This window comes from Vulpes lagopus, chromosome 10 (genome assembly GCF_018345385.1).
Source record: "Vulpes lagopus strain Blue_001 chromosome 10, ASM1834538v1, whole genome shotgun sequence".
Lineage (NCBI taxonomy): Eukaryota > Metazoa > Chordata > Mammalia > Carnivora > Canidae > Vulpes > Vulpes lagopus.
Window position 1 is genome coordinate 41,498,408 of NC_054833.1, and position 24,922 is coordinate 41,523,329.

At 41.2% G+C, this 24,922-nt stretch overlaps 1 protein-coding gene across 2 annotated transcripts in view; it reads right to left on the minus strand.

The window, feature by feature from the left end:
• The window catches only part of KMT2A (lysine methyltransferase 2A), a 76,232-nt gene that overhangs the window by 36,867 nt on the left and 14,443 nt on the right, over positions 1–24,922 (minus strand). Inside the window, exons 2-15 of one of the 2 annotated variants that reach the window (XM_041770092.1) lie at positions 21,187–21,256; positions 15,860–18,516; positions 13,733–13,910; positions 12,604–12,838; positions 10,754–10,818; positions 9,924–10,301; positions 9,510–9,583; positions 8,167–8,298; positions 7,496–7,609; positions 3,718–3,864; positions 2,655–2,750; positions 2,324–2,444; positions 1,077–1,190; positions 556–740 (exon numbers count right to left, since the gene is read on the minus strand). In XM_041770092.1, the coding sequence (XP_041626026.1) occupies positions 556–740; positions 1,077–1,190; positions 2,324–2,444; positions 2,655–2,750; positions 3,718–3,864; positions 7,496–7,609; positions 8,167–8,298; positions 9,510–9,583; positions 9,924–10,301; positions 10,754–10,818; positions 12,604–12,838; positions 13,733–13,910; positions 15,860–18,516; positions 21,187–21,256 (4,566 nt within the window). Of the gene's footprint in view, positions 1–555; positions 741–1,067; positions 1,191–2,323; positions 2,445–2,654; positions 2,751–3,717; positions 3,865–7,495; positions 7,610–8,166; positions 8,299–9,509; positions 9,584–9,923; positions 10,302–10,753; positions 10,819–12,603; positions 12,839–13,732; positions 13,911–15,859; positions 18,517–21,186; positions 21,257–24,922 lie in introns of both variants that reach the window. The other variant, XM_041770091.1, reaches the window with a different exon arrangement.

A 24,922-nucleotide genomic window follows, 5' to 3' on the forward strand; every position in this document is an offset into this window, starting at 1 on the left:
ACTCCAACTACCTCCTAACCACCATTCCTGCCTCCAGCCTCTCCAATCCTTCCTTCTTCTCATCAGAATCTTTTTTTTTCCTTTTTCTTTCTTTTTTTGAAGATTTTATTTATTTATTCATGACAGACACACAGAGAGAGGCAAAGACACAGGCAGAGGGAAAAACAGGCTCCCTGCGGGGAGCCCAAAGCAGGACTCGATCCCAGGGCTGTGGGATCAGGACCTGGGCCAAAAGCAGACGCTCAACCCTGAGCCATCCATGTGCCCCTCTTTTTTTTCCTCCCTAAAAAGCAACTCTGATAGGGTTACTCTTGGGTGAAGCCTTTCATTGGCACTCGCTAGAGCCCTCAGAGCATGAAGTCCAAATTTCTTATTATAACAGCAAAGAAGGCCCCCGAAGAAGGTCCTACTCTTGTTCCTAAAGATTTTCCTAACAGTTGAAAGGCAAAGCAAGTTAATACTACAGGACTACATGAGAAAGAGGCAAACGAATGTCCCATCACTGGGTAAAACCCACCTAAGAACAAAGTCTTGGGAAAGCAGACTCGGGCCTACCTGCCGGTAGCGAAGCAAGTGGCTAGTGGTCCGCGAGTTCAGCAGAGCGGTCAGGACTTGCTTCAGAGAGAGCTGGAGCTCCTTCTCCAGGGCCAGCCGCCACTCTGCCGGGTGCCGCTCAGTACAGTTCACACAGGTGTAGGCCACACTCTCTGGCAGATTAGATAGAATCTCATACATCTCGTCTAGAAAAACAAAAACCTGCAATGCTGAGGTGCTCTCAAGAGGGGCACAGAGGGGAGGGCAGCTTCATACGAAGCCACGTACTGGGGACAGCGGCTAGACTCTGGCATCCCCTGGGGAACCCCGCACGCACCCATCTCCATGGGGTACTACGGACACCAGCACCGGATCTGGGGCTGGGGGGGTCTATAGGTTAAAGTGCCCACCAAACACAGCAAATAAAGATCTTAAAGGGCTAGGGTCCCGCTAAGTGAGCATCACTTGACGCATTACTCTGGGGGCTCTAACTGTACCAAGCAAGAAGGAAACCATAATAAAAAGACTCCAACCTTCTGTACCTGAAAGATTCTCACATTTGGAATGGACCCAGCGATCACACTTCCCACACTGCATCATCTTACTCTCGTAGTCATCATCGTCGTAACACTTATCACAGAGAGGGCAGAAGTTCCCTGAAAGCAAAGCACACTCTTCAGCAGTGCTCTGGCTCACACCCCAGTGCCACTCGGGCCCTGACTTCCAGGTGCCAGCTCTCCTCTGGAACTGCTTACAAATGCCGGCATGGATCTACTCTGCAATGCTCACACATCTGTGAAGTGTCAAGATTATTCTAAGCTCTTCGAATATGCCACAAATTCTATTTAGACTCATTCTTAAAGGTCACAAGGTAGAGTTTACAAATAACACAGTAGAAAATGAATAAGAGACTTTCTCTCTTACACATTTCAAAGAAAGATTTATTTATTTATTTATTTTTAAAAAGATTTTATCTATTTATTCATGAGAGACACACAGAGACACAGAGAGAAGCAGAGACACAGGCATAGAGGGAGAAGCAGGCTCCATGCAGGGAGCCCGATGTGAGACTCGATCCCAGGTCTCCAGGATCACACGCCCGGCTGAAGGAAGGCACCAAACCACTGAGCAAACCCAGGGATTCCCCAAAGAAAGATTTAGATTTTTAAAAAGGAGGTGAGGACATGAGAGTAAAAAAACAGTTCATTTACACTTTCTCTTTATTCCTAGCACTTTAAATTAGAGCTCAACACATCCTAAACTTCAGCACAAAGTACAGACTTCATCAATTTGCTTTCTCCATGCACCTCCCTATTACTCTTTACTTAATAAACTTAAAATTGATTGGTTACTTTCAATGTCAGTACTAAGCTTTGTATCATTATTATCCCAAGTCAGTAAAATGAATTTAATGTATTAGGTATAATTTTTTTCTAGTGTAACTATTAGAATGAAATGGTTGACTTGGTAACACCTATAATCATTTCTGAAATGATCTAATGTCTATGTACCTCACTTTAAGAAATACTGGCTTAGAGCACTTCTTTGTAGTTGGTTATTACAAAAAGTCCCTTTAATTCTTCCCGTATAAGCTAACAAAATATTTCTAGTTGCTGTAATGCTCTGTGTAAAGAAAAGAGCAAGATCAGGAACTTAGTAAATGGATCTGAATGGTATCCTTGGCAAGGTGTACACAGCTTTTTAGTTTGTTCCACTGCAGTGTCCAGTTTGCCGTCAAAACACCAAATATAAGCCTGACAAGTTGACAAAACTGGCTTTTTTGAAGTACCTTTAGCAAAGAGTTTGGCACAGTCGTGGCACAGTGAAAAATCATGAGACCACTGCGCATCCCACCCTTTGCCTGGAGTCGTGGATCCACAGCTCTTGCAGCGAACACACTTGGTGCAGATCTGGGAAAGACAAGAAATTCAACAGGAATTTCTTATTTTTAATATCTCGTCTCATTTAAAGACATCAGAGGTGATCCATTTCTCAAGTTGACCTCTTTTGGGATGGTTCTTCCTAATAATGAGACCGACAAATGGCTACAGGGACATCCCTTGTTCAAGCCCAAGAATCCATGACAGTTCTCTCTGCTGCAGCGGGACATGTGTACTCACCCAAACTTTCTTTTTCTTGGTGGGCTTGGTGGGGTAGTTTGGTCCCAGGCACTCGGGGTGATAGCTGTTTCGGCACTTATTACACTCCAGCAGCTGCTGTAAAGGACACAAAGACAGAGGATGAAGAGGGACATGCTTCCAGTAGAAAATAAACAAGTCAGGGAGAGGAAAGGACAGCAGAGGGAGTACAGTCCATGAGATTGTAATAATGCTGTGTGACAGTGGATGGTGACCGTGCTCCTTGTGGTGAGCCCTGAGTCATGTACAGAAGTGCTGAGTCACTAAGCTGTGCACCTGAAACTCACATCAAATCATATGTCCGTTATACTTTAATTAAAAAGAAAGAAGAAAGAAAGAAAGAAAGAAAGAAAGAAAGAAAGAAAGAAAGAAAGAAAGAAAGAAAGAATATATAAGAAAATATAGAAGGCAAGAAAACATATAAAGAAAATATAAAGGCAAGAAGGTGGGTATCACATAAAAAAAAAAAAAAAAGATCGGGGATCCCTGGGTGGCGCAGAGGTTTAGTGCCTGCCTTTGGCCCAGGGCGCGATCCTGGAGATCCGAGATCGAATCCCAGGTCGGGCTCCCGGTGCATGGAGCCTGTTTCTCCCTCTGCCTGTGTCTCTGCCTCTCTCTCTCTCTCACTGTGTGCCTATCATAAATAAATAAAAATTAAAAAAAAAAAAAAGATCGGTATTACATTCGACTCACTTGAAATACCTCTTATTTGGTAATCATTTCATACTGACTTTTAAGTAAGTATAGCACATCATTCAAACAGTTTAAATTTTCTCCCGAATTATTTCACTCTCAAAGAAAGCACTGGGATTTATGTCCTGCTAAAGGCACTCAGTGATGGATATTCTTAGGTAGATTTGGGTTATTGGGGAGATTTTATCCAATATTCCTCAAATTAAAACACAAAAATAGGCAATGAATTGTACTTAACAGTCACGATAGACTAAACCAACAGAGAAAAAAATATAGGTACAAAAGCCTAAACCAAAAGGCAGAAACGGAGCTAGAGAGTAACAGCCTGAACAGTCGTGACTTTGTTTCCTACCTTTGTAGCTTGATGCTGCCTTCCACAAACGTGACAGAACTTGCAGCGGCGACAACACCAGTTCTCCAGCTGGTCCTCCAGGGGGCGCTCGTTCTCCTCCAAACAAAACTTGTGGAAGGGCTCACAACAGACTTGGCAATACACAAACTAGGGGGGAAGAGGGGGAACACATCGTCACATGACACGGAGAGACCTCAACCAAGTGCTATTCACAGACTTCAGGCTTTAGGAGTCCAGTGGTATATATTTATTTATTTTATTTAATACATAAATCATTTAGCAATGACTATGTTAAAAAAAAAAAAGCACAAGATTAGGCACTGCAGGAGATGCAGGGGCCTAGAGTAATAACGGTAGAATTTTAAAAGTGTCAAAATAAATATAATTCCAGATTCACCAAAATGCACTAAGTGCCAAAAGCGAGGTACAAGCAAAGAGCTGTGGGAAAGGGGAAAGAGGGAGGGTTTTAAGGGCTTCCTACAAGATACTAAAGACAGATGTAAGCTCCGGTTTGTCCTCTCCCACTCTAATTGTAGAAACAGTATTTTCATGTAGGGATTTTTTTTTTTTAATTTGAATGAAGATGACCCACACATTTCCTTTGCCATAAGAGAATTATTGGGACAACTGGCCAAACCTAAATAAGGTTTATAGATTAGATAACAGTAATATAGCTCTGTAATGTCCTGACTGACAACTACACCGTGATTATATGAGAGAATGTCCTTGGTTTTAGGAAATACACACTAAAATATTTAGACATAAAAGGACACATCTGCAACTTCCAAATTTTTAGAAAAAAATGTGTCTATAAAAAAGTGCCTAGGGGGATCCCTGGGTGGCGCAGCGGTTTGGCGCCTGCCTTTGGCCCAGGGCGCGATCCTGGAGACCCGGGATCGAATCCCACATCGGGCTCCCGGTGCATGGAGCCTGCTTCTCCCTCTGCCTGTGTCTCTGCCTCTCTCTCTCTCTCTCTCTCTCTGTGACTATCATAAATAAAAAAAAAAATTAAAAAAAAAAAAAAAGTGCCTATATATAAAATATGTCTATATACAAAATGTATGTACATATTTTATTTCTCACTTTGTAAAATACAGACACAGAGGAAAGGATAAAGCAAATAAAAAATATGAACATTTGGGAAATCTGGGTGAAAGGTATATGGGAATTCTTTGTACTACACTCTTGTAACTTTTCTGTAAATCTGAAGGTTTTAAAAATTCGAATGTCAGGGGGTGCATGGGTGGTGCAGTTGGTTAAGTGTCCAACTCTTGGTTTTAGCTCAGGTCATGATCTCATCATGGTTGTGGGATTGAGCCTCATGTTGGGCTCTGCACTCAGTGCGGTATGGAACTTGCTAGGGATTCTCTCTCTCCCTCTATCCTTTCCCCAATGCATGCTCTCTCTCTCAAATGAATAGATAAATCTTAAAAACAAACAAACAAAAAAACCCAACTCAAATGTCAGAATTCATCAAGCACCAGTTATGCTTTAGGGTTATAATACAGGCAATGAGCTATTCATCCTCTAGTTCAGTTTTTAGGAATCCTGTGGGATTGCTGTGCAAAACCACACAATTTAAATTAAAGCAATTATACTCTGAAAAAATTATACTCCCCATTTTATCACAGAAGTTGAAGGACTGGTGCTACCAGTTATTCCTCAGGCAGTAGATGTGTGGATGTAAAGCATTAAGATTATGTGCAGAAGAGATACAGTGGACCCTTGACACTTACAGACTGAATATTCTTAGTCTCAGTAGTATCTAAAACAGCCTCGCCACTTAGAACCATATTATTGTTCATAATAGGCACTAAAATATTTTTGCGTAATGAATGAATACCAGAAAATAATTTGTAATTTTGCTACTGTATAATTTAACATACCAAGTGGGCAGGACTGAATCTCTTAGCTAGTGAGTGAGTCTCTCAGATTACTCAATATCCACATTATTAGCTGGCTTTGTAATTTCTTCATGACCTTAAAATACATATGTGATAAAATAACAAGCTAAGAAGGCATTCTGGAATTGAGAATTATATGAATGACAAACTACTGCTTCCTAATCAAAGTCTTTTTACTTCTTTCTTACTGTAAGGGTGGCAAATACTCACTGCAAAAGACTCAAAAGGATAAAGAAAAATAAAATGAAGAGAAAACAAGGCACCATAATCCAATCACTTTTAAGATTTTGATGTAAATCCTTCCACAATTTTTCCTGTATACACATTTTTAAAACAATATCCAAACCAAAATGGGGTCACACTTTATATCCTGCTTTGTAACCTGCTCTCTTAACTCAGTAAGAGAGTGTCTCCATGTTATGAACACCTTCTCATGTCAATATCAATCTATGTTATTATCTAGGACTTCATATTTGCCCTTATATACATGTCCTATGATTATTGTAAGAAGACCTTGCCCCTTATTGACAAACTTTTGGTGGTTTCCTATTTTTTATTACCATAAACAATACTGAAATAAACCCTTCTGTTTATTATACATCCATATAGAGAAGGGTTTATTATATATATATATGTATGTATTATACACACACACACACACATACATACATACATACATACCTACCTATCAGCATATACCTATTTGTTGATTTATCTAATTATATTCTTAGGATAAATGCCTGGAGCGCCATTACTGGGTTAGACAGTATGCTTGTTTTAAAGACAAATACACATTTCTGAACAAGCCTCTCAGAAAGAAAGATCGCAACTAACTTAGTTTCCACCAAGAGAAAGTCCCTATTTCCACATATCTTTTCTTCCCCATATGATTTTCTTAAAGATTTTATTAATTTACTTATTAATAAGAAAGAGAGTAAGCGAGGGGCAGGGGAGGAAGACAGAGAATCTCCAGCAGACTCCATGCTGAGCATGGAGCTGATTCGGGGCTCAATCTCATAACCCTGAGATCACAACCTGAGCCGAAGTCAAGACTCAGACACTTAACCGACTGAGCCATCCAGGTGCCTCTGAAGATTTTTTTTAAGCAATCTCTACAGCCTACGTGGGGCTTGAACTCACAACCCCAAAATCAATAATCTCATGCTCCACTGACTGAGCTAGCTAGCCAGGCACCCCTTCCCACATAATCTTTTAAATCATGCTTTAATGTCCAATTTAAGGTCAACAGAAGGCTTAAGGACCCCCTCCCACCATGTTTTTATTTTTTTTATTTTTTTATTTTTTTTCCCACCATGTTTTTATTTCTCATTTTGTGAATTACATATTCCTGTCTTGAGCCTATTTTTTTTTACTGGGTGTTCTTCCTTTTTCTTAATAATTGCTAAGAGCTCTTTACAGACTAAGCATTTTTGACAGTCAATATAAGACAGCCATCTCTTTTTCCAAAAGCACACTATATCATTTTTGCCATATTTGAATATATAGCAGAAATATTAGAACTAATAAAGAGTCTGAATTTAAAGAGATGAGACCATTAAACCTTTCACACTCAATAATTCTGCTCTTCTACTAAGGAGTAGATTCCTTTATAAAATCTCTAAAAAACGTCTACAGCATTTCATTAGCTGGCTTAAGGAGGGAACAACAGGGGTGTCTGGGTGGCTCAGTTGGCAGAGAATGCGACTCTTGCTCTTGTGAGTTTGAGCCTCAAATTGGGCATAAAGATTACTTTAAAAATAAAGAGGGGATAGTATCTGCCACATACCATCAAAACAGAATAAATGATTTCTTTCATCACAGCAAAATCAACTACCATTCAACTTTCTGGGGTACCAAGAAGCAAGATCTCTTACCTCTACATGCCCACTGCTGGCACAGAGAAAGCAAACCACTCTGGGTGTTATAGGAACAGACGTCAAGATTCCTAAACCTCCCATCTCCCACACATTTTCTGCTTCACAATCCTCCTGTAGAGAGAAAGACAGATCATTTATGAACATGTTGCAATGACACAGCTTTGGATTGAGAGTGAGGCTGGTAAACATAAACTCAGAGTGACACCAGAGTGGCAAGAAGGCTTCGTTTCGATGGGATCAAGAATAACTGCTGCTTTAAGACATTTTAATCTCAAACACACTGTTAAAAGGCTCACCTACTGGTTCAGTTCATGTGAACGAGAATGCAAAGATACCCCGAGGGTGACTTGTCCTTAGAGTCTGACTCAAGCCATTGTCATGGTTGGAGGGTTTCCGTGTGAAAGAATTATTTCCTCAGATGCTGTTCTCCTCCGAAGGTACGCATCACTCACTTTGGTCGGCAGTGTCTCAATGCCCACGTTCATTAGTCAGCTCATAAATGGTGACCCCAGGACATTGACCAGAACTCTCTTAGACCTGAACCCACCTGTCACATCCCTGACTGGGTGCTGAAATCCCTCCTCTTTCATCAACACCTTTGATAACCCCATTTTTCTGATTTGAAGTCCAGGATGGTTGATATACTACATGACCCTACACACTTTTACCTTAAAGTCCACTCTGATCCTGTGGACTCCATCTGCTGGGATTTTTTGCTTCGAACTATTGCCATTGGAGAGAGTGCTGAGGATATTCAAAGTGCCTGTGTTCTCCTGCTTACTGACTGGAGGTGGCTTTTCCTACAGAGACAGAAGATGGATAAAGAACAAAACCGCATCCTACTTGCCTTCACTTTTTCAACAGATAACAATGCAAACAACGAATCTTATTAATAGCTCTGGAGAACATGTTTCCAATACAAGTATCCTACAGACACAGAGTTAATCTTCAGGTTCTTTTTCCCACTGAGGCATTTTATGTATGTATTACAGCCCTAGAAGAATTCCAGGACTCTCCTGCCTAAGGGTTTTTGTCTTGCTTCTTCGTGGTCCATGATACCAGCTGAGGTTGTTGGCACAATGAAACTAAAGTGACAGCATGGGAGCAGGTTATTCTGCCATTTTTCTAGATCTTTGAGTTGTACATAGACTCTGGGACTGACCATTCCACTCTTGTTTAACCTGTCTAGGATGGTCACAACAAGTGTTCGCAGCTCTGTGACCATCAATCATTTCAATTCATCAGTGTAACCATGCTTTATTACCACAGTCAGAAGCCAGACAATGACCTCAGAGCAAGGCTTAATAAGACCTTGGTATCTGCCTCTTTTTGGCATTGCTGATACTTTTGAGAGCATCAGCCAGGACATGCATGCACACTGTTAAGGTAGCATAGAGAAGCAGCAGAAAGATCTAGAAGAATTCTTTTTTTGTTTTTTTTTAACATTTTAAAAAATTTATTTATTTGAGAGAAAGAGAGAGTGCATGCACAGCGAGAGGGGAAGAGGGAGAAGTAGAGGGAGACTCTGTGCTGCCCAATGAGGGGCTTGATCCCATGACCCTCAGATCATGACCAGAGCTGAAATCAAGAGCTGGATGCTCAACTGACTGAGTCGCCCAGGCCCCCCAAGCCAGAAAATTCTTAAAGACCTCACTCTCTCCACATAATAAACATAGTTGACACAGGGAGGGGGGATTTTTATAGACAAGTATAGCTAAAGGATGTAGAGAGCAAAAAACAATTATAGTAAGCAGCCTGCGGCATCAGCCTAAGCATAGAAGGTCACGAGGAAGGGAGAGCAACAAGGGAAAAGACAGAAAAAAAAAAAAAAAAAAAAAAGAGGTAGAGCCTAAACCTGAAGTTTGTTCATCTTGAAGAAATCATGGCCATCTACAGAGAAGCAGATACGTGGTTTCATTCCCTCAATCACGTAAACGTCAAGGACAAGATAAGGTACCTACAGAATAGAACACATCCCTGAGCAATGGCAGAGAAAGAAATCTCTCCTCACCTTTTCTTTTGGTTTTTGTTTTACAGGAATACTTGGGCGAGGAGCCACTTTTTTCTGCTTGCTTTGCTCTGGACCTAAAGAATTCAAAATAAATTGCAGTCAGACACCACTAACCTCAAAGTACGTGCTAAACAGCAGTGACCACTTCAGGACCCACTGGCCTGTGAGGAAGGGGGCATTAGAAACACAACAACCGACTGACACGCTAAGCTTAACATAGGAAATTAAGACGTCTCCAGCTTAACTGGTTTTTTGCTTCTATTTCTTTATTTTTACATAAATAGTTTAAAAGAGAGCTAATTTTCCTTCACTAGAGGCTTACAGATATACATTTTGGGCTTCCAAATGCTGTTTAAGAAGTGTTCTCTGCTGGTACTTGTGGCTCAGCGATTCCTTCTTGCCTTCCTCACTCACCTGCTTCTGGTGGTGGAGGCTGTTTCTTCTTGGGCTCGCTAGGAGTGGTCTTGGGAACTTCCTTCCTCGGTGGTGCTGTGCTCGGTGGTTGTGGAGGGGTGACTGGCGCTGGCTGGGAGGCCTGCTTGCTGGACTTCCTAGAAGCTGGAGTGGTAACTTGTTTGGATTCCGGAACCGGGGCAGAGGTGTTCCCTTCTTCACTCTTTTCCTCGACGGGCTTTCGAGGAGGAGGTTCACTATTGCTTTTCTTGGGGGCAGGGTCCTCTCTTGCTGATGGGACAGGTTTCTGACCAGAGTCCACCACACATTTCCCAACATTGCTCTCCTTGCTCTCTTTCTTTTCGCTGGTTTTAGACTTTTTCTCTTTCTTTTTCACAGCTGGGGGAAAAAAAACCCCAAGATTATTTATGTATACGTGAGAAAAACTTTATTTAAGGTAGAAGCAGAGGAATATAACACAACCTGATTCACAGTTTCCTGGAGCTAAAGCTGACACTGGAAGGCACAAGTTGATTGGGTGAGAGAGGGATACTTGTGTTGCTCTAGGAAATGTAATGGACTGGAATTTTTATAAGAATTAAAAAATTTTTTTGATTATGGAAAATTTCAAAGTAAAGGGAAGAGTAAATGAACCCTCATGGAACTACCTACCATCCAGCTTCAACAAACACCAACTCGCAAAAAACAAAACAAAACAAAAAACAAACAAACAAAAAAAACACCAACTCGCTGGGGAGAGCAGTTACCAGCATTCTCTTTACACTAGATGTACATGACTACATGGCATTAAGTCAGGAAGCATTTGGGGAAGATCAGTTTTACAACGCTACCTTTTGCTTGCTTCTGAAGGTAGGCTTTGGAAGGCATCCATTGTAGATTCTGACATTTTCTCATCCTAGGATAACAAAGAATACCATAATGTAAATCACATTTAGAAGAAAAGCCATTGAAATAAGTGTTAGTTTGTCTGCAAGAACTAGTGAACCTTTACTAGGGTTCATTTTGAGAGTTGAAAAAGAGTACTGTTCACTACTCAGATTCAATCTGAGCCTCTGAATGCTTCGATCAGCAATTTTACCTACCTCTAGGGTCTATAAAGAGCAAGTATCAAATTATTTTTGAAATGGGACTCAAATTTCTTATAACCCAGTACTGACTAGCACCACACACAACAAATCAGCTAGTGTTTCTTATCCTCAAATTAGTTCTGCTCCTGTATGAGATTAATATTCATATAGTTATCTGAATAAAAAGGACTAAAATTAAGCATCAAATCCTTTGTCTGACACTACAATACTATAGGTATACCTCAGGGCTTTGATATATATTTCACCCCTCAATTTAAGGAAACTGCAACTTAATCTGAAGTCTAAAACTGAGCTACATCCATTTCCACCCCTAAATAAATAGTGCAGGTTTATCCTGCAATCATGTACCTTTCTGCTGATCAGTGAATTGTCTCACTTCTTTCCGCTAATGGGACTGAGACAAGATTCTTGCTTAAGGCCAGACTAAACCAAAGTACAGGATTACTTACTGTCTCCTAGAAACTGGCTCCCCTGAACAATTTCTCCCAACCACATTTTCTCTAAATCACTTTCATATTACCATTCATTCAGCAAATACCTATTGCTAATATCTACTCTTTATGCCAGGCACTTTAATAGGTGCTCAGTCACTAAAATGTGTTTGTGCAACTTTCTTGATCCATTGAAAACAAATTATCCCAAAGAGCAGAAAGTGCCTCCACGAACTCACTAAAACAAGGGAGAAAAGGTTGAGAATCAAACCTTTCAGATCAAAACTTCCACGTGCATGAAAATATTCTGGGAGTTAGAAGGCCAAGGGTCTTTTTTTTTTTTTTTTTTAAAGATTTTTATTTATTTATTCATGAAAGACAGAGAGAGAGAGAGAGAGAGAGAGAGAGAGAGAGGGGCAGAGACACAGGCAGAGGGAGAAGCAGGCTCCATGCAGGGAGCCCGATGCGGGACTTGACCCCAGGACTCCAGGATCACACCCTGGGCCAAAGGCAGGCGCTAAACCGCCGAGCCACCCAGGGATCCCACCAAGGGTCTTATACTAAGATGTCACCACTATTTCCTGAATGCCATAATTTCAGTTGACCTGAAAAATTATAATGCAACTAGATAATATGATATGTATTTAAATTAATTATAAATTATAGCTCAATCACAGCTCAATGTATGTAAATATTACATATGTGTAACTTATATATAATATATAAAATATAAATATATAAATTCATCAATTTTTAAGTAGAAACCCTCCAGAGCTGCACTGATATGGTAGCCACAAGGTACATGTGGCCATTTAAGTTTAAATTAATTGAAAGGAAATGCAATTAAACGTGTCATTCCTCGGGCACACGAACCACACTTCAAGTGTCCTACAGCCACGTTGGGCTAATGGCTACCATACAGCACATGTCTACCACCGTAGGACTTTTCTACTAGATGGGCACTGCCTCAGAGTATTTTGTATTTAAGGACAGCCCAAACCTAGCCACGTCACAAAATCCAACTCTGCAACTGACCTCGCACCTCAAGGAGACTCAACACAACCACATTCAGTTTTCTGATACATCCTTGCAACAGACCCAGGCATAAACACCACCTCCGTGGCTAGGAGGTCGACACCTCAGAGTAAGACACCCACTCACTTGCAGCACTGCTTCTTTATATTTCGGCCACCAAACTTGGGTTTGTCTAAGCAATTAGTACAAACACCACAGTCCTCAGGCACCTGGCAGCCAGGACACTGCCCACACCGCCTGGATCGTCGCCCTTTCTTTACTGGAGGTTCCTGAGGCGCCTTGTTTCTGGTAACGGGTTTAATTGGTTTGATGGGTGGAGCAAGAGGTTCAGCATCTTCTGAGCCAGCGATTGATGACTTGTCTGTTAAAGAAACGTGTCATTAGTTCTGAGGGAGTATCTAATTCCTGGGAGCAGAGGCGGACTTTTTCAAGATCCATTTATATCATCACATACATTCAAGCCTCATTTTAATCGGGACTCCAAAAATGAAATACGTCATAATAAACATATTCATACGCACAAGTCAGAGCCTGTTTTAAATAATTTTTTAAGTGTTTTAAAAGGCCTATAACTTGCAGCTTGATGCAAGCAGAAATCTGAACACTGAGAACAAAACAGTCTAACCTAAAACCAAGAATGTGAATTAAATGCTTACGATTCTTGAAACCTCTACATTTTGTAGGAGCTGTCACCTAGCATTTAAGTCACCCAGCATCTTAATGCAACCAGGAGAATGTGCCTCACGGACCTCCAACCACAGGGAACGTAACTAACTGCCCCAAGGGCCCATCTGCTGTGCTCTGAGTTCCGGTGGCTCACCAAGGCCACACATACCATGCTCCTAGGTAGTGACTGAGCATGGCAGGAATACTAAGGCAGGCCTGTTCCTGGAAGACACAAAACTCCCCTGACCGTGGACTTTTGCTCAAGGACTCCCTGACAGCCTTGCAAACTCTCTGGGAAAATAGTCTAGGAAGATTCTGTCCAACTCTCCTTCCCTCTCTCTTTCATTGGGGTCAGACTTGCAGAGTGGCCTGACAGTTGGCCCAACCTCCCCTGGCTCCCTCCCATTTTCTCTCTCTCAGGCATTTTCTCTCGTGTAATCCTTGCATGTTTAATATAGCCTTCCCATTTGTCTTTTGGAGGACCCAGACTAACACACGGTGCTATGAAGAGCCTACAAGCTATCCCCAGGATGACCAGCAAACAAATCAAACGTCCACTCAAGGCTTCAGATGGACACCCTTGACCTACCATCATTCCCCATGGAAGACAAAATCTTTTCTCGTTCTTCCCATGGTAAGGCACTCAGGGTGGGCATGTCATCAGGAAACACAGCTCGTTTTCGGCCAAGGGCAACAGCAGCTCTTCTGCAGACATGTTTAATGCGGGGTCCTCGCACAGAGGTCTCCGATGAATCACTTTCTTGACCCTGAATGAGAAGCAAGTCAAATCCAACAACAGCAAGCATACATGTTGAAAATGTAGCTAAACGAAGCCAAGGTAGAGTTGGTTAGCTCATTACAATCTAGAATCAACACAGACAACTGTAACTATTCCCAGCTGGTAAGCTATGACGATCTACAGAAATCAACTAGTTCTGTATCCTAAAATTGGCAGCAAAAGAGGGGGCAGGGCTTTTTAAAAATATTTATTTATTTATTATTTATGAGAGAGAGAGAGGCAGAGATACAGGAGGAGGGAGTAGCAGGCTCCATGCCAGGAGCCCGACGCGGGACTTGATCCCGGGACCCCAGGATCGCGCCCTGGGCCAAAGGCAGGTGCTAAACCACTGAGCCACCCAGGGATCCCCAGAGGCAGGGCTTTTAATAAAAAAAAAAAACAAACATAAATCAACTAAGTTTTTATTCCCCGTTATACTACTACTTTGAAATTCCCCTCAAGGGGCACCTGAGTAGCTCAGTCGGTTAAGTGTGACTTCAGCTCAGGTCATGATCTTGGGGCCCTGGGATTGAGCCCCGAGTTGGGCTCCCTGTTCAGCAGGGTGTCTGCTTCTCCCTATCCCTCTGCTTATGCTTACCCTTGCACTCTCTCTCTGTCAAACAAACATATAAAATCTTAAAAAATAATGAAAACAAATTAAAATTCCCCTCAAAACTCAAGCTGCGAGTCTACATTATTCAAAAGTTGGGCTTGGAGTTAACAGGGCTCATCTAATCACAGACTACTTCTATTTCCCTGATCAAGAGAAAAGTAGAGGAAACTATAAATGTAAGCATGAAAGGCCACTGCTCTACACAAAAACATCTCACATTTTAAATTAAGAGCCACTGCTCCGATCACTAGGAGGTTAAACAAAAAACAGCCAAAATGGTATCAGAAATAAATCCCAACATACTCTTGCTGGAACTTTCAACTGGCACAATTACCAAATGTAAATAAGGCTCTACATTGAAAAACCTAAGGGTATGGTCATTGTAATCTAACTTGGTGTGTTGACATAAATATGTATCTACTACACGGAACTTTTTAAAAAGAACCTAAAGATCAGCAAATTGTCTCAGAAAAGGCCAGTGCTTAGCTCCCTCTGGAAAAAAAGAAAAAATAAATAAAAAAGCTAAGATCTCTTTGTAAAGTTTGTCATCATCCTAACGAACTAAATCCTACTGCTTTCCTGTCCGCAACTTAAGGCTAAATGCTTCTCATTTGTGTCCTGCAATGCCTATTATCTATTGCTCTGATCACTCGTTACTCAGGGGAAGAGAAGTCCCCTCACCCCGTTTTCTATAGTAAACAACAGTAAAACAATCCAACTACAAGAATGCACCTTTGACACTAAGTCACAGATTCCATGACACCAAACCTGTGAAGTACATAATACATTTTGGTCTTAATTCACCACCTTCCTGTGCATTCCAGTCTAGCGATCTGTCTTTCCTCTCAAATGTGTCTCACACTGTTTCATCTCTACCCACATTGTGCCCTCTATTTAGAATGTTCTCTCCTATGGCACCTGGAGGGCTCAGTTGCTTAAGTGTCTGACTTTCGATCTCCGCTCAGGTCATGATCTCAGGGTGTGAGATCAAGCCCTGCATTAGGTTCTGTGCTGGGCTCGGGGCCTGCTTAAGATTCTCTCTCTCTCTTTCTCTCTACCCCTCTGCCTCCACCCCCCTTCCTGACCTGCTCATCCGCACATGCACACTCTTGTCTCTCTCTCAGAGGGGGAAAAGAATGTTCTCCCCCCATCACTTCCTATCAAAGTCCTACCTGTCCTTGTTGGACCACTGCATACGCCACCACCTCCTCTGCCCTTCTCTTGACTCCCATAACTAGGTGCGACTAAAACACTTCGCGGAACACTCACTCACAGGAGGGGCTCAGTCAACTATCGTGTTTACCAGGCAAGATGGAAAAGAGTACCTGTGCTTTGGGCTGGTCGGTTTGTTTAAGACTCTTACTCTTCTCAATCTTGCAGAGCTGGGCTTTGGCCTTTTTCAGGAGGCTGGCAACCCTCTTGTCTGTCATAGGAAGCTTGTCTGCCTGAGCCAACATGGAGCCTATGGAGGAAGTGGAATGTTTAACAGTGCTAGATGAAGGAGTGGAAAGGCAGAGGGTTTTCTCCTTCTCCAGGGATGGGGCAGTTGGGCCGAGGTCCAAGTTGTTTTTTTCCAGATTTCCTCTCCCTTTCTTTATAAGTATTTTGGTTTTGACAGCTGTTGTATCCCCAAGAGTCACAGAAGCAATATCAGTCCCAGAATCAATGGATGAGGACTTCTTCCGCCCTGCTGCTTTTTTGGCAGAAGATGAGGCGGCAACGTCTTCAGCGCCAACCTTGTCTTTGGAAACCCTACCCACGGGATACAGAGCAGAGCTACTCTGAATTTCTGATCCCTTTTTCCTTTTCTCTTTCCTCGACTCCCGCTTGTTCTCTTTTTCTCTCTCCCGGTCTCTCTCTCTACTCTTGTCCTTCTCCACGCTCTTGTCAGCATCTCGGTCTTTGGATGGCTCCTCGGGGGCCTTGTCTTTATTTCTGCCTCTTTCCGTCTGGGAGCCTGGGGTGAACCAAGGGAAGAGAGGAGTGGGGCTGCCGGATGAGAAGGGCTCTGCCGGAGTGCTGGCCTGCTTCCTTGGTCTCTGGCTTTTCTCTGCAGATTCCCCAGACTGCGTCAGGGAATGAGAAGGAAAAGTAAAAGTCGGGTTTAAGGCACTAGTGGCAAGAGGGCTAACAGATATGCTTAACGAGGAGGAGACAGAAGACGGCGGGGTGAGAGGTGACAGCTCAGCAGTACTAAGCCTTCCACTTCTTGTCCTCATGGAGTGAGAAGGAGACCTTGGTTCAGATCGAATGGGGCTGAAGACTTTTCTCTTCCTCTTTCTGTTGGATACTCCTGAAGAAGACGTTCCAGCAGAAGTTCGATTGGTAGGCAAGGTGACAGACTCAAATATTCTAGAGTGAGCCTCGCTTGGAGTAAATCTTGGAGCTCTCAGGAGGGGGCTCCGTTTGTGCATATCAAACCTCGTTCCAGAGTGGAGCGGTGAGAACAGTCGGGCTGAAGCAGCGGTGCCGGACGCCGAAAACCCGGACGCGAAGCCCACGTCCTCAGGAGTTAGTGGAGGGGGTCGGAAATTATCAAATATTGGTTTGCGAATAAGACCTTCTTTGGCATACTTTGCTGAGGAAAAGTACTGTGGCTCTGACCTAGAATGCTTTAAGGAAGTCCACCTAAACGTCGGTTCTCGCAAAATGGACTTGCGCTTCCCTTGCATGGGAGCGGCAGAGGCAGGCAGAAACGGTGATGCTAGGGGGATGGTGGGAGGCATGAGCCAAGGTGTGTGGTCAGAGATGCCGGAGGCTGGCTGCAGTGGTGGGGGCGGGGTGAGCAGGGGTGGAGGGGGAGAGGAAGAGGGCTGCTGCTGAGGGGCACTCTGTAGCGTCGATAGTTTTTTAGCTGTCCTAGATCCAAAACTTCTCTCTGACACCGAATACCTTCTGCTTCTCCTGTCACTACTGTCGTTCTCTGGGGACTGGGAGATCGGCAGTGGGGTGTGAACTTCGGGGGTCTCGCTGCGCTCTTCAGGAAGTACCTGAATCTGATCCTCAGAGGCCTGAGAGTCTGTGGAGGTATCGACGCTGGGGCTGCTAGATCGGGAGGAGTCTGAAGACATCTGAGAGGAGTGCTGAGAAGCTGCACTGGATTTTTCAGAAGATCCACAGGACGTGGCGCTGAATCTACTGTTGGGTGTAGACTCTAGTCGGGCAATTTTAATGGGAGGGTCGTAATCCTCATCCTCTATAAACCGCCGGGGGGTTTTGATGATCCGTGAGGAGATGGCGCTGACCACAGGCATGATGAACTGTCGAATGTTTTTGACCTGTGTCTTCACCTTCCTTCCCTGCAGCTGAGCTGCTTCTTTCTCAATTTTCTTTTGAGCCCCCTTCTTGGCCCTCTGCAAGAGCTGCTTTGCGATGGTTGCGTCTGTCCTTTTAGAAGAAGGAATAATCCTCACTGGCTTAATCCTTCGAGGGCTTTGTCGGACTACTGTCTTATCTTCTTTTGTGAGTGGAGGTGTTCCTTCCTTGTCCTTGCGGACCTTCTGGGGCTTTTCCAGGTCGGAGTTAATGAGGAGGCCTGGAGGGGTCTTTATTCTTTCTGTTGATGGAGGCCTTCCTCGCCGTCGGACAATCTGTACCCCCTTCCTTCCTATTTGAAGCTTCCCTGTCTTAAACTTAGACTTGAGAGGAGACAGTTTACCTGCTCTTAATTTTTTAATCTTTGTGGCTTGCTGAAATGTAGCCGAGGGTGTCCGTTTAATCTTTTTCAAGCTCTCTTCTTTGCTCCCCTTGGGTAGCTCTGAAATGTCCTTTCCGTGTGTTATTTTGATTTTTACTCCGGGGAAGGTGGGGGGTCTTCCTCTCTTCTTTTCTATGCTTTTAGAATCCTTCTTCTTGATCTTTTCTCCAGATTTGGTCTCTGATTTATTTAGAGGGGAAAACACAGACGGATCTGAGAGGAGAGCTGAATTTCGGTCAGAGCCACTTCTAGGTCTCCCGCGAGGCTTTCGAGGGCTAGTTTTAACTGTGTATAAAAATTAAACAATGAAGAGCATACATTTAGCTTTGTAGTTCAGGTCGTGACTAAGCTGAATATACTTTAGCACAAGCCATTTTGTACTGACCTCTACCTGGGTCTAGTGAGTCAATAAAACATCTTAATTGGGTTTAGTTTCTTTTCACCAAAGACTTGCCTCAAAGAAATCACGTAAAGAATATTCCATCTGGAACATTCAACTTTTGGGACAGAAAAACTAAGATACACACAGATTTTCAACCAAGCAATTAATATGCAAAACTGACTTTCCTACAACTCCAGTGAGTGAGGAAGGTTTTGGGGACTCAAAAAAATAGTTTTACACAAAAATCTATGCCACCTTTTCCATAACCTAGCCACCAAGATTAATATTTGAGAACATGTTCATAGTAAGTCACCCCATGTTTTCAGTGGAATTTTGGCTTTGATAAATTTGAATAAGGAGCTCTTCAGTCAATAACATACCAACTTTTGTTGGGAAGTTGGGCTGCTCAGCTTCCTATAGTTCCAGTCTGTTTTGTCAAATTAACTAAGAAAGCTTTACTGAAGAGAAAAATGTTCATTCGTGAGACATCAGAGTAAGATCACTGAACTTAGTGTCATGTGAAGTCATCAGTGAAATGACATGATCAAGTGTCCATTAGTCTCCTCCCCTATTTACAGGTCCTTGAACTAGTCAGTCCCAAGTTACAAAAAAGATTTAACCCTAATTGACGGCAAGAGCGAATCAACAATTTATTAAATGAGACCTCTCTATTCTAAATAAAAGGAATTTCCCAATTTATAAATCAGCTCAATTTGCTACTTTATCAAAAAGCTTGAGAAGATAAGGCTGTTTTCTAAAATTATTTGTATAAACCTGTATTTTCTAAATGTATTAAGAGTTCCCTGGTCTACCACGTCTTCTCTTCCTTCATGACTTTCCAATGTCTTATATGACTCAACATTCTTCTGAGATTAAAACCTCTCCTAACAGGCACCAAAAGAGATTTATGCCAGGATGATGAACATTTTAGACTACAGAACCAACTTCCCAACATAAGAGAGACAAAGGTCTTACTCTTAAGCTTTCTAAATATAAATGCTTTATTCACCAATTAATCGAAACTTCCTTTAATAAATTAAGGATTCATAAATCCATTCTCAATAAATACTAATTACAACAAAAGTAATGGGCTAGGAGACAGCAGGAAAACTATGTTTCATTTCTTAAATAATAAAGCATACCCAGATGGTTTAAAAAACAAAAACAAAAACAAGACAACAAGACAATATTCAAGGTAGGCTGATAGCCAACGAGGGAGGGTTGTGAATTAACAAAATAAACTCCTACCCAGAAGTATATCACAAGATTCCTTATCATCATGCTAGCCTTAAACCTGGCCACTCATAGGGCTTTATTAATCTGGAAAACCACTTCTACCTGATTTTTAAAATAATTTTTTGGTGGACAAGGAGAAAAACCAGAACACAGAAGAGTCCAGCTCAATTGCTAATTTCCACAACATATTCTGAGAACTCATAAGCTACTCATGAGCAATTGCATCATGTATTTTCCAGGCCTCATTTTGTCACCTAGAATCTAAGGGTTAGAATAGATGATCTCTAAAATCACATTCCTATATGAAGTTTTAGGATTTCATCGTATCTTCAAGAGAACATGGCCATTGCGAAGTGGCACAAACACTGGGGTACTACTGACTAACTCCTCCCAACAAGGATGGCAACACTCTTGCCATTTGGGAAAAAAGATTCTGTCAACTTACATGTTTGAATTAGATTACTATACAAATATGACAACTCTTAAATGAAACCCAAATGCTAAAAAACATCAAGAACCACGTCACTGTCAAAGAGCAAAACAACCTAACGACATCGTATTTAACTAGACTGTCCATTCAAATCAAAGCATAGCAAATCATACAAGAAGTCAGAATGGTAGCACAGATGGGGAATATTTTTTTCCTCAAAAGATCCCTCTCCTATACAGACTGGAATTCTGCAAGCATGTGATTTCCACTGAGGACTGTCTCTCAGGAAACTGCTCTAAGTCTAGAATTTCAAGACATTCTAGATATTTTCTTGGTGAGAACAATGACAAATATTGCTTATAAATGGAAATACCTCCATATCATTTTTATTTTCTTTATACAGCCTTTCAAGGATCAGATGAAATAGTTTCATACAGTGCCAATATTTTGTTTTTAGTTCTTTGACAACAGTAGACTAAATTTCATCTGCAAAAAACAAGTCAGATTATTCCCAAAGTTGTATATATTGCCGTATCATTCAAAATCTATGAATCTGAGGATGCTGAGTAGGTTACCTTCAATTCAACTACCAGGTTTTTTGTCATTCCATGGAAACTGACCCCACCACCATGCCTCAAGTGGTTCCCACAGAAAAGCATAATAAAGAGTAAAGCAAAAGTAGCCTGACAAAGAAGAGCCCCATCAATAAGAGGTCTGGTTCATAAGCCATCTCCTAGTCTCCTACTTAGTGCCTCCTAGTCTCCTACCTAGTGTGAGAGAAAGGGAAGGATGCACAACCCCCTCACTCTCTACCCATAGTATTTAAGATCAACCTTTACATGCAAAGAAGGCAAGGGGAAGCCATGATTCTCTTAACAAAAGCCACCATGCACTTAATTGGCCATACCTGAAGGAGACCTTGTAGGACTTCGTACTCGGACTTCTTCATCTGAGCCAAAACCTAAGAACTGCTCATCCTACAACAAAGGAAAATTATTTTAAAATCAGAAACAAAAACACAAGTGTGAACATATCCCAAAGAAATGCCCAGAGGAGATACAAATGAATTTGGAAAATTACTCTATATATTAATCATTACCATTTATATGGATAATATAAAACAACTAATATTGAAATAAATGGACCCAGTCATACAGCTTCATTACAGACAAATAAGAGCTGTGTAGTAATAGAACAATGCATTGAAATGTCATCTTTGGTGCATAGAACACAGGGGACAGTCTTAAATTTCAAACCATAGATACAGCCCAAAACAATTAAAGAACAGCTTTAATTCAAGTAAGCAAATCAGTACAATGGCAGAAATATACAGCCCCAATAAAACAAACAAATCTTTTCAACAAGCAGTAAGTTTACACACACATAAGGAATAACATAAACCATAACATAATCTCTTGTCTACTAAATATTAATAGAGACTGAATTGCCATAATTGTCAGTTCCTTAACTCAGGAATTGACATTTAGATGTGATTTCTATACATTTGAGATCCAAAGATTCTCAACATGCATTTTATGGCATCATTTTAAAATGCCCTGTGATAAGAGACTTAATGGTGGGCAGCAGCATTTGTGAAAGGGATCGTGAATTGACCGCATACAGGATGAAATAATGCATTCAAGAACTCAGGGAAGCATCTTATTCTCTGTTATACCTGGAAAAGGCAAAAGCTTCCCTTTACCTCTAACTTTTAACCTGCCCTTTCAAAAATATTCATAAGAATTTAACTTCTTTTGACAAGTTCTCAAGAAAGGTGGTCTAATTAAACAAACTGATTAACAGAAATTCACTGATTCAGAAACTGAGTTCTTTCCAGAAAGAGATGAAAGAATTTCAGATTTCAGAAACAAAATCCACATAAAACAAGAATAAAATAAGGATCGAAAGACAGATTTTTCTCAAACCTCCAATTTATACTGATAAGCCAAGCCTCAAAATTTGTTCTAAAATTAAAGCCCCCAAATTTTCTTCTCAACAGCAAAGACTACATGCATATGGACAACATCTGTGAATTTTCTGAAACATTGTTTCCCCAGTTAGTTTAAAGCTAGAGTCAGGTGCTAATCCGTTTAACTACTTATTAATCAGGAATATATGAAAAGATCCATGCAACCATTTAGACAAATTAGCAGGTTCAGCTCTTAAATTTAAATGCTTTGAGGAGCAAAATGTTTCAAGTCCAAGACCCAGCAAACTATGCAACTGAGAGACAGTTCTTAGATTTTTGTCCTGAAGTTGCTAACATTATTAAAGCATTTAACAATTTAAGAAAAACCTGAAATTATCCTCTTCAAAGAGAACTGTCTGAAAAGCACTATAATTCCAAAAATGTGTAAAACCTAAATTTAAAGAATTCACAGTAGAGTGCTTTTTATAGTCTTTTCTCATCATTAAATTAAATTTAATTTAAATTCTTATCATGAATATTATTTGTGAAAAAGAATAAACCTACGTCTTCATCTTACAAGTTAGGAAAACCTCATATATGTGGGGCTTAACCCCAAATAAATTTCTGGAATGATTTTCAGGGTTTATACTTGCAAGCTACACTACAAAAAGAAAAGCCCAAACTCACAAGACCCAATTAATCCAAAAACCTGTCACAATAATGGAATTCCATACTGTTAATTTTTTTTTTTTTTTACGTGAGCTCTACGCCTAATATGGGGCTTGAACTCATGAGCCCCAGATCAAGAGTCTCATGCTCTATTGCCTGAGCCAGCCAGGCGCCCCCATTCTGTTAATTTTTTAAATGTTTTTTGGGGTAGGAAAAAGGGACATTTAAAATAGTAATCCTACAACACACTTTGAGAAAAAGAGCAGGCAAAGAAAATAGCCCCATGGTAAGTTGCTTCAAACGCTGTAAAAAAAAAAAAAAAAATTCGAGGGGCCCACTCCACAGCTCGCATGTGGGCACATGACATGACTAAGGAGCATTCAGGATTTGACTGAGGACTCAGTTCTAGCACTTGCAGGCTAGATGATATTAGACAAGTCACTTAGTATTTTTATGTCTCAATTTCTTCATTTACTGAAGTGTTGTAAGGAGTAAATGAAGTAATTTATGTAAATTATGTAATTATGTAAAATCACTCTGAAAATTATCCACACTGTAGTTCTTATTGACGTGGTTTCAGAAAGGGATTCTGGAGGGGCCAAATGACTTGGCCAAGATCATATAGTTAGTTACAAAGACTTCCTCCCAAAATAGTTACAATTTAAAATTGTAACTATTTAAAGGAATCAAATAAATCATCACCAGTACAAATTTGCTATTCTTTCAGCTACTGTGAAAGTTAACATCATGCCCATTTTCAGATCCTTAAAGTTTGATTTAATTCATTCTTTTCCTGAATTATCCTCATACAACATGCTAATCCAGACACTTCACAAAGACACCTTGAGGTTTCCTGACACTTTACCCAGGGACTGCACTGCGACATGCATGAATTTTATACTCCCAGTGCTGCGGCAACAGAGTTCTAGCAACTATACACATTAATAACTAACAGGTGAAGTATCCGACAGGTGAGATAATGATTATTAATCCTTAAAAGAAATGTAAGAGACCCACACTCTGTTCACCACCAGCCACCTTAGTGAGTCACTTTTCTCCATTTCAGACTTCCACAAAATATAACTATACAATCCAAATTGCCATGCGCTCCAAAACAGAGTACTACTGAGCTGTCAAACAGTAATTGAACTGCCAATGTTTAAATTTCACGAGTACTTTCCAACATGACAGCAAGCGTTAACTCTTTCCTTAGATCTCGTAGTTGGAATAAGAAAAGAATGAGCAGTCAAAAAATACTCCACTTCCAACTTTCTTTTCACTGAAATATAGGTTGACTTCTTCAAGCTTGCTTAAAAAAAAATAACTACCCATTGTTTAAATAATCCAGACAATTAAGCCAAAAACAAAAGCCAGCACTGTTATGTTAAAGAGCTCTAGCCTTCTGACTCTGAACTTCCAACTAAGTCGTAAAAGAAGAAAGAAAGAAAGAAAGAAAGAAAGAAAGAAAGAAAGAAAGAAAGAAAGAAAGAAATCTAAGGGAGGCCAAGTCGAGAGAAAGTGCTGGGAAAGAGTTGCTCCTGAAGGGTGCTCAGCGGAAATCCTTTCTGCCTCCTGCTCATCTCACTCCCATCACCCCCTGTAACACGTGGGGTTCCTGGAAGATGTCATCAACAAGGTAACAATACGGGCTTCCCAAGGATTTTAAACTTGCCTAAAAATCAAAAAGCTAAGGCAAAATACCTACCCAAAAAGCCAACAAAGGAGCTGCAATTAAAAACACATTTGGCACTGTAGCATCATAAGCCTGGACAGCCCTGAAGAGGGGGACAAGAGACACCATGCTCCACATGATCAAGTATTCCTGGGAACTGGGCCCAAACAGCCATTCATCACACATACTTTTCCTTTCAATATGGCTTTCCCTGATGAGCACAGCATTCCAAGACAGAGTACAGGGAAGAGCCATCAAACCGATGCCTTCTGAAAAGTGATGTCCTTGGAGCCCAGATTGCCAAGATTTTAATACTTTCTTTCCTCCAAACATAGAAAAATAACCTTGCCAACTTGAGCACAGTAAAATACTGTTATGTCATATTTAGCTTCC